The sequence below is a fragment of the Saccopteryx leptura genome, chromosome 6, assembly GCF_036850995.1.
Source record: "Saccopteryx leptura isolate mSacLep1 chromosome 6, mSacLep1_pri_phased_curated, whole genome shotgun sequence".
NCBI lineage: Eukaryota > Metazoa > Chordata > Mammalia > Chiroptera > Emballonuridae > Saccopteryx > Saccopteryx leptura.
The window spans coordinates 160,348,715-160,358,946 of NC_089508.1; the positions used below are offsets into that span (position 1 = coordinate 160,348,715).

Here is a 10,232-nt window from a genome sequence, read left to right on the forward strand (position 1 = left end):
CCAGCTTGAGCCCAAAATCGCTGGTTCGAGCAAGGGGTCACTTGGTCGCTGTAGCCCCCCAGTCAAGGCACATATGAGAAATCAACCAGTGAACAATTAAGGAACTGCAATGAAGAATTGATGTTTCTCATCTCTCTCCCTTCCTGTCTGTCTATCCCTCTCTCTCACTCTCTCTGTCTCTGCCACAAAATAAATAAATAAATAAAAATTAAAAAAAAAAATGTACTGATATACTGTATGCTATGTATAAGCACGCATAAACTGTATATGATATAATATATTATATGTTTCACAATTTTAAAAAAGTAGAAAACAAGCCTGACCAGACGGTGGTGCAGTGGAGAGAGCGTTAGACTGGGATGCCGAGGACCCAGGTTTGAGACCCCAAGGTCGCCAGCTTGAGTGTGGGCTCATCTGGTTTGAGCAAAAGCTCCCTAGCTTGGACCCAAGGTCACTGGCTTGAGCAAGGGGTTACTCGGTCTGCTAAAGGCCCCCGGTCAAGGCACATATGAGAAAGCAATCAATGAACAACTAAGGTGTCGCAATGTACAACGAAAAACTAATGATTGATGCCTCTCATCTCTCCATTCCTGTCTGTCTGTCCCTGTCTATCCCTCTCTCTGACTCTGTATTTGTAAAAAAAAAAAAAAAAAAAAAAGAAAACAAGAAAAATAAATAAAGCATTCCAAGAAGAACTAGAAATTTCTAAATACAATTCTAGGCCCTAACCCAAGCTTGTCCTGCACAACAGTTCCAGTAATAGCTTTATCCAGACATGGGGTATGTAGCACAACTGACACACCTGAGGCCTTTGTTGGGAAAATTTCATTGCCTTCTCCTGCTGTGATCCCTGTTCTGGCCAACAGATGGAGCCATTCCCTCCCCCACTCTTCAAACTCCTAAAACAGAGAGCTTTTGCTTAAAAGCTATTTCGTGGGTAGATGGGAAAACTGTAGCCATCCCCACACTAGAAGCCAAAGAAGGGCAAGGACTGACTACTACTAGGAAGAATTTATTACGTATAAACCCAATGAAGACTGAAAGTTCCCAGCAGGGTTTCAGCATCCTTTACATTTTGGGCTGGTTTATTCTTTATTGGGGTTGGGGGAGGGCTGTCCTATGCCTTGTAAGATGTTTATCATTCCTGGCCTCTACCCACTAGATATCAGTAGCATGCCCGTCCCCTAAGCTGTGACAACCAAAAATGTCTCAGACATTGCCAAATGTCTGGGGAAGGCAGGGCAGAATCACCCCTATTTGAGAACAACTGGTTCACAGCTACTAGTGGTATTGTGGCAGTGGTGGGTATGGAATGGGAGATGTAATCTGAGGGCTACCTGCCCCCAAAGCCCAATTTCCAATGCTTAAGGAACTGTGGGAAGGCCTTTAAAACAAGGAAACTAGCTTTTCTCTCCGCCATCGTGGTGTGTGCGGTTGTTTCTTCCTCGCCATGTCTTCTCACAAGACTTTCAGGATCAAGAGGTTCCTGGCCAAAAAACAAAAGCAGAATCGGCCCATTCCCCAATGGATTCGGATGAAAACTGGTAATAAAATCAGGTACAACTCTAAGAGGAGGCACTGGAGGAGAACCAAACTGGGTCTGTAAGGAACCACACATGAGATGGCTCACATTTATGCTGTGTTCACATTGCCTACACCTCATAAATCACTAGAAAGAGCACTGCTGTCGGACACTTGGATGTTTTAATTGGGAGATTGTTGGGGAAATGAGTGTTCTCTATGATAATTTTTTTTTTTTTTGCAATAGGATCTGGATCAGTAATAAATGTGAGACCTTTTAAACTGCAAAAAAAAAAACAAGGAAACTAGCCGCCTTCACCTGATGAGTAGGAAAAGCTAAGAGGGTTCCCCCCAAAAGGGGACAGAGCAAATGTGGAGTTGAAACTCTCATAGTTAGGATTGTTCTGTGAAGTGGGGGTTATTTTTTCCCCTAATGATTTGATTGAGAGAGAGAGAAGGGGAGAGGGGAGAAGGGACAGAGTGAGAGAGAGAGAAGCATTAATTCCTTGTTCCACTTAGTTGTTCCAATTAACTGTGTGCTCATTGGTTACTTCTCGCAAGTGCCCTGACAGGGGATCAGACCTGCAACCTCACTCGCCAGGACACTCTATCCAATGAGCCACCCGCCAAAGGCAGATATGGGTTATTTTTATCCCCACTTTAAATAAAAAGAAACTGAGGATCAAAAAGATTAAACAGGCCTGACCTGTGGTGGCGCAGTGGATAAAGCATCGACCTGGAAATGCTGGGGTCGCCGGTTCGAAACCCTGGGCTTGCCTGGTCAAGGCACATATGGGAGTTGATGCTTCCTGCTCCTCCCCCCTTCTCTCTCTCTCTCTTCTTTCTAAAATGAATAAAAAATAAAAAATAAAAAAACCAAAAAGATTAAACAGCTTGCCTAAGGTCAGCTAGAAAGTAGTAGAATTGGGATTCTAACTCAGGACTAGCTCCAAAACCTTATGCTGCAGTGTGGGGATTCCTGAAACCTTTATTTTCACTTAGTTATTCATTCGTTTATCCATCCATCTGTTTATTTAACAACTATGTACTTACTTAGCTCCCACTATGTGCTAAACTCTGGGAATAGACTAATGAATGAGACAGTCGTCAATCCCTACATTCATGGACTTTGTTATCTGTCTGGTACGGGATACAAACAATAACCAAACAATTATACAAGGAATTATTATCTAATAATTCAGTTATGAGAAGAGCAGTAAAGAAAAAGCTAAAGGAACTACATGTGTTAGGATATGGACAGAATTAAAAAGTTGAAAATGCAGATGGACTTAACCTGCCTCCCTGAAGCTCGGGAAAGGTTGAGTCATAGCCTTCTGGGGATGAACGATATGAAGATGATAGGCGGCCTGAGCACAGGGAAAAAATGTATTTTTAATAGCTCTGATGACCATCTAAGCTATTATGGCCCCATCTTCACTGATCTAAGCTCATACTTAAATGGAAATTTACTTGAAAAGCCCTTTCTTTGCATAATGGAAAGAGAGGCTTGTCCAATTCCATCTCCCCTAGGTAATAGCCCCAGGATGTAATGGGAGACCTCACTACTAGCCCTGCTCCTCAGGGGCTTGCAGCCTGGGTATCCTCCTTCTTAGTGTCCTTCATCCTATTACTCAAGAAGGTCCCCTAAGGATGCCTCACCTCCAAGGTCACTGTTGAGAACTGTTATGAAGAAGAATTGAACAGGCTGACATCATTATGTTGCTCAGCCTCTTTATCGCAGGAAGATTATCCAGAAGGGCTTGGTCTGCAGGGGCAACAGGCTAAGCCTGATCTCAGCAGGCTTCCCATCTTCCCATTGGGCAGGCCAGAATGGTGGTTCCCCCAGGCCAGCCACAGGACCCCACACCACGCTGCCCATAGTTCCAAGCTGCGTATGGCTCCATGCTTATCCAACCTGGCAGCTCCTGCTTTCTCTCCTGCACTGCTAGGCCCTATCAAGGGGGTAGGGTGGGGAGTGTTTACATTTTTTAACTACTAAAGTGAATATTTACTTAATATAATAAAGAAAATCATTACAAATGAAACATTTAAGAAAACTGACACATACATTACAAAATCGAGGAGAGGGAATTATATGTTTTTATTAACTGCCTGACGTACCTCAATAATACCTATTTCCCCTATGTTTTAGGCTACGAACATTTTTTTTTTCTTACAGAGAGAGAGTCAGAGAGAGGGATAGATAGGGACAGACAGACAGAAAGGAAGAGAAACGAGAAGCATCAATTTTTCGTTGTGGCACCTTACTGTAGTTGTTCATTGCTTGCTTTCTCATATGTGCCCTGACCATGAGGCTACAGCAGACCGAGTGACCCCTTGCTCAAGCCAGCGACCTTGGGCTCAAGCTGGTGAGCCTTGTTCAAACCAGATGAACCTGTACTCAAGCCGACGACCTCAGGGCCTCAAACCTGGGTCCTCTGCATCTCAGTCCAACGCTCTATCCACTGCCACTGCGCCACCGCCTGGTCAGGCTACGAACATTTTTTTTTTCACTTTACCAACCTTGACTCAGGAAAGCTTCCTTTTGTGTTTCTTGTTTTGTTTTTTGGTTGAGTCACAAGATGCATACAATAAAATGTGAAAAGTTCACTGATCTTAAATGTTAAGTTCGCCTGGCCTGTGGTGGCGCAGTGGATAAACCTTTGGCCTGGAATGCCAAGGTTGCCGGTTTGAAACCCTGGGCTTCCCTGGTCAAGGCACATACAGCAAGCAAGCAATGAACAACTAATGTGAAGCAACTAGGAGTTGTTACTTCCCATTCCATGCTCCCATTTCTCTCCTGTCTCTGTAAAATCAATAAAGTATTTAAAAAAAAAAAAAAAATGTTAAGTTCAATGATTTTGTTACATATGCACATACTCATATAGCCACCACCCAGATCAAGATATATGGTATGGTTTTTTTTAAGACTTTATTCATTTTTAGAGAGAGAGGAGTGAGAGAAAGAGATGGGGAGAGGAGCAGGAAGCACCAACTCCTGTATGTATCTTGACCGGGCAAACCCAAGGTTTTGAACCGGCGACCTCAGTGTTTCCAGGTTGACACTTTATCCACTGCGCCACCACAGGTCAGGCCAAGATATATGTATTTTTGATCTGTGGTTGGGAATACATGCTTGTGGACAGCTCACTTAAGTTATAGGGGAATTTTTTATTTCATAGTGAGTTGGCACCCCTAACCCCCATATTGTTCAAGGGTCAAGTGTAGAACATTTCTGACTAGTGTTTACTTAAGAGTTTTATTACGAATAATACCCTTTTTAACATTAATTCAGGCCCAGGTTTAGGCTAAGTGCTTTATGCTCATGCTCTCGCTGGATCCTGGCAACAAAGTACTACTAACATTTCCATTTTACAGGGAAAGAAGCTGGAGCTTTGAGAATGTTAATGCCTTGTAGAAGGTCACCCAAGGAAGTGGGTACCACTATGGCACTGGACCCCGGGTCTTCTAGACTCCAAGGTCCTCATGCCTAACCACTGCCATAGCAGGGAGCACCTATTGGCACAACTTTAAAGTAACCTACTGCCTCTTCTATTTTTGTTTTATTTTGCTTATGTTCTTCAGGAACCTCTGGGCTCCCCATTAAAACTCGGATGGAGGCTCTGGGGAGGGAGCTCAGTTGGTTAGAGCATCATCTTGATATGCCAATGTTGCAGGTTTGATCCCTGGTCAGGCACATACAAGAATTAAATTAAAAAAAAAAAAAGCATGGATAGAAGAATATCCACTCTCCTGCAGCCTCAGTGCCTGATTCCTGACCCCTGAGGAAGACATCACAGGACCCTGCACCAGCCCACTTTTCTGGAGGCCACAGTGGCCACTCTAGTGGGCTCATGAGCCCTCCCTGAGAAAACAGCAGAGCTCTTATTCTTGCCCAGGGTCCATATGAGTAGAAAGTGCAGCTCAGACCTGAGAATACTCTTTATTAGGAGTCGAAGTGGAAAAGTGATTACTTTGGAGTCAGAAAGTCTTTGGTTCAAGTCCTGCTTTGGCCACTTCCTAGCCAAATTCCTTCATTAGAATAGGAGGATATTAAGAAAACTTGCTCATAGCCTTGTTTTGAGGATGAGATCCTGCTATGCTTATAGTAGGTATACAGAGGTTGTTATGTTTTCAACAGGCACAGGGGCCAGTGTCCTTCCACACTTGCCAGATTACCACTGGGTCCAGGTCAGGAAAGAATCAACTACAATAAACTCAGCATTGGTGGCAAATTAAACAAGGGTAAGAGAGAAGAAGGGAGCTAGGAGGATGAACAATGTGGGCAGAGAGAGACTAAAGTACAAGCTGGGAGTCCTGAGCTGGGCTCCTCGGCCCCAGGACTGAGTCTTTGCTGGGACATCCCGCTGCTGAGCATGTAGGCCCCTCCCAGACAGCTCACAGCTTGTACCTGCCTACTCTAAGGCCCCGTGGTTGTTGGAAGCTGTAAAGCCAGCAGTCAAGGCCAGGGCCACTATCACAGCAGCCTTCTGGCCTATGCAGGTTCGCATTGGATTCGGGCAGTCGGTAAAGAAACAGCGGAGCCAAAAACTGATGGGCCATAGCCTTTAATCCTACCTTGCACCCGGCGGGCAAGTAAAAATATACACTGGGCTCCAAAACCCAGTCACACTCAGTGCTCACAAAGCCACTGAGTTATCCGAGTTTCCTAGAATCAAAGGTTTCTAGCTCACCAGCCTTCTTCTCCTCAGTTCCCCATCTCCTTCCTTATCCCAGATACAAACTCTACACAAACTGGCATCTCACTCAGCACTCCGCCATCTTGGCTGCTTCTCCTGGCCTCCTCCACGTGGCCTCCTTTAGCTGCTGGCTCTACTCTCTCCGCTCTCTCATGCTAACCTCAGGAACCAAGAGAGCAAGCTCTCGTTTTGCCCCCATTTTATAGTGTAGAAATCCAAACCCTTAATCCAATATACATAACAGGGAAGTCTCTAATACAAAGTCACTTCTCTAAGGCATGATTGGATTGTACCGCCCTACATCAAAAAGGGTGGGAAAGGCTTAATCCCAAAACCAAGCCCCAGGTTACAACGATCTCCAACACACATTAATATCACCTGGGCGATGGCCTCTTGTGTTATCTTTAACAAAGTGAGCATAATACATTTTATCTGCCCAACAGAAGCTCATGAAATCTCCCTTCTCCCTTTCCCCCTGCTCTGTCCTTTAAGCTGAGGCTGGTCCCAAGCTGACCCAAGTCCAGTAAACACATCTCCACATTAGTGACCTCATGCTGAGGTGGCATCTGGCTCAGTCCAGGCTCTTTCTGCCAGGGGACACACAGAGGCAGGCACCTCACCCACTGGCCACACCCCATTCCCCTAAGCCTTAGAGCCTCAGCAAGAGAAAGTTCATCTTCTTTCCCGCTTCTCTAATTGGGGAGACTGACAAGAAGGCTAAACGACTCCTATTGATACTGACCTAAGATGAAGAAAATTCATGAGTTCCATTTATTGAGCCACTGAGGGGGCAGGGGGCAGTAAGTGCTAACTGCTATGCTTAGTTTTCTCAATAACCCTGGAAGAGCAGTGTTATTTCTTCCTTTGAATATGTGAGGAAACTGAGGCTCAGAGATGTTTAACAGCCTTGGCACAAACAGTGTTTGGCTAAGGCAGGAACCAAACCCAGGTTTATCTATAAAAACCTTGTTATTTTAACTAGTACCTTTCCATTTAAATTACCCGTTTATGGTAAATGCTAATGTTTCAAACTCAGAGACAAAGAAATCAAGGCTCAGAGATATTCAGCAGTTTACCTGAAATCACACAATTATTCCTTTGCCTCATCAAGTTTGCTAATCTTCCCCATCCCTGTTGACTGCCCTCATGGAGCCTGTCATTTGTTGGCTCAGTTTGGAGCTGGCTGGGTAGTGACCTGCCTCCCTGTTTGCACTCACATAGTGCCCAGTGTGTGCCTGGTTATTGGCCTTTGTGCATAGTCCATGCTTGCTAACTGAAACTAATCCCAAATGGCAGCTAGAGTCTCTCCTCAGCCCCTGCTTCTGAGGGTCCCTTGGGCTTAAAGAAGTATGATGACCTCAGATTGGCCCAAAGGCAATAACCAGGAGTTGCAGGCATCCAGCCTCAGGTTGCAGTCAGAAGGCTCTAATACAAGTCTGATTTAATCCCATAATGGAATGTGACTCAGATAAGACTTTTTATCAATCCTTCCTGGGCTTGGGGTGTGGGAGGGGGAGGAGACCTTCCCAGAGTCATACAGGGATGCTTGCACTGTCCCGGGGCTGTCCAAGGATCTCTGTAGGCTGGGTTCCACTGGAAAGCCTAGGGTGAAAGCAGAGGTATCAAGGAACACTCAGGGGTATTTGACTCAAATTTTTCATGACCAAGAGAACAGTAGGAAAATCCATATATTCATGCACAGAGGACATAAAATTCTATTCTATTCTATTCTATTCTATTCTATTCTATTCTATTCTATTCTATTTATTTATTTATTTATTTTAGTGAGAGGAAGGGAGGCAGAGACAGACTCCCACTTGCGCCCCGACTGGGATCCACCTGGCAAGCCCACTAGAGGACAAGACTCTGTCCCTCTGGGGCCCTTGTTCTGTTGCAACCGGAGTCATTTTTGAGCACCTAAGGCGGAGGCCATGGAACCATCCTAAGTGCCTGAGGCCATTTCTCTCAAATTGAGCCATGGCTTCGGAGGGGAGGAGGAGAGAGACAGGAGAGAAACAAGATAAGGAGTGGTGGAGAAGCAGTTGGGTGCTTTTCCTGTGTGCCCTGACTGGGAATCGAACCCAGGACTTCCATACGCCAGGCCAATGCTCTACCACTGAGCCAACCAGCCAGGGAATAAAATTCTCTTCTTTTTATATTTTTATTTATTTATTTTAGAGAGAGAGAGAGAGGAAGGGAGAGAGAGAGAGAAACACATTGATTTGTTGTTCACTTATTTATGAATTTATTAATTACTTCTTGTAATTGTCTTGATGGGATTGAACCCGCAACTTTGGCATAACTGGAGGATGCTCAACTGAGCTACCTGGCCAGGCTCATAAAATTCTTAACACTTAAAACTATAACAATAAAAACAACTATCATTTATTAGGCACTATACTAAGCATTTAAATGCATTTTTGCCTGACCAGGCAGTGGCACAATGGATAGAGCATCAGACTAGGACACAGAGGATCCAGGTTCAAAACCCTGAGGTCGCCAGCTGGAGTGCCAGCTCATCTGGCTTGAGTGTGGTCTCACCAGCTTGCACACAGGGACACTGGCTTGAGCGTGGGATCATAGACCTTGGCTTGAGCCCAAGGTTGCTTGTTTGAGCAAGGGGTTGCTCAATCTGCTGTAGCCCCCTGGTCAAGGCACATATGAGAAGGTAATCAATGAAGAACTAAGGTGCCGCAATGAAGAACTGATTCTTCTCATTTCTCTTTTCCTGTCCGTCTGTCCCTATCTGCCCCTCTCTCTGACTCTCTCTGAAATCAGACCCAGGCAGGTAAAGTGCCTGCCCAAGGTCTCACAGTTGCCAAAAAAGAAAGAGCTGGGATTCACAACTAAATTGTCCTGATTCCAGTGCTCCCAGGCTCTCCAGGGGCTGTCCGCCCATACACAATCACTCTTCCTTAACACACTCCTTCAGTCCCGGAACCTTTGCTTGCCAGCGCCTCATTTGCTTCCTCTCTTCCTGGAAGAATTCCAGGAAGCTTTATGTAACCACAAGCTGGAGCCTCCCCATCACCCCCAAAGGGAAGAACTAAAGGATAAAGTAAGGTGAGCTGACCAATCAGGAGCAGAGGGGCTATAGAACCCCACCTCCCAAACCCCAGGGGCAGCCTAACAAAGGCAAAGTGAAGTCTGGCCTTCTGCCAACCACTTTCTCTGTCCCTTGCCCTCTCCCCCAGCCCCACCTTCCCACCCTCACTTCTCATTTTTTCTAGCCAACTTCACTTTCCAGGTCCCTACTCCACTGTTCATCCAGGAACACTTTTAAGTGCCCACTGTTAGTAATAGACAAGAGATTCACCTCCCTTGCCAGAAAGGAACATGTACAATGCAATATTAATAGTCACACCAGCTAACACTGAGCACTTACTATATGCCAGGCACTTTTCTCTCATTTTGAGCTGGAAAATGCAAGTAGTAGTCATTTTATGTCAATTACAGTAAGATTAAGTCAGACAAGGGGAGGGATTCAGAACAGCTGGCCCTAGATGTGTATCCACAGTGTGCAAATTATTTTGAGCTAAAGGGAACCAAAACATTGCATGCTCAAGAGAAACTTTTATTTCCCTGCTAACTATCTAGAAGAATTTAAATTAGGAACCTGACCTGCGATAAGAGTTAAGACCAGAAATGACTTTTTACCTATCTAGATGGTAGGGCAAACTACTAATTACTGAACATGTGCTCTCCCAGCATCTAGCTTGTGAAGCCTCTCATCCTTGGCTCAGAAGGACTTATATACCCACTTTCACTTTCTGTCTCTGAACCTTTCATGATTGTATCATATATGCAGTTCCCATACATATGTATGTATTAAATTTGGTTATTCTCTCTTGTTAATCTGTCTCATGTGTATTTGATTATTAAATCAGCAGGAAGAACCTTGAGAGTACAGAAAAGTTTCTTTCTCCGCAACATAATGTTTTACAAGCTTCTCTATATGCTAAGACCAAGACTCTCTCAGGAGACACAGAAGCATGGGACCAAAGAATATGG

The 10,232-nt window shown here is 44.8% G+C and overlaps 1 protein-coding gene across 1 annotated transcript; it reads left to right on the plus strand.

The window, feature by feature from the left end:
- Nucleotides 1-1,410: 1,410 nt before the first annotated feature.
- LOC136376094 (large ribosomal subunit protein eL39) lies at nucleotides 1,411-1,790 on the plus strand. The gene has a single exon (XM_066341858.1). It carries the CDS (start codon nucleotides 1,451-1,453, stop codon nucleotides 1,604-1,606), a length of 156 nt encoding a protein of 51 aa, XP_066197955.1. The 5' UTR covers nucleotides 1,411-1,450; the 3' UTR covers nucleotides 1,607-1,790.
- Nucleotides 1,791-10,232: the final 8,442 nt, after the last annotated feature.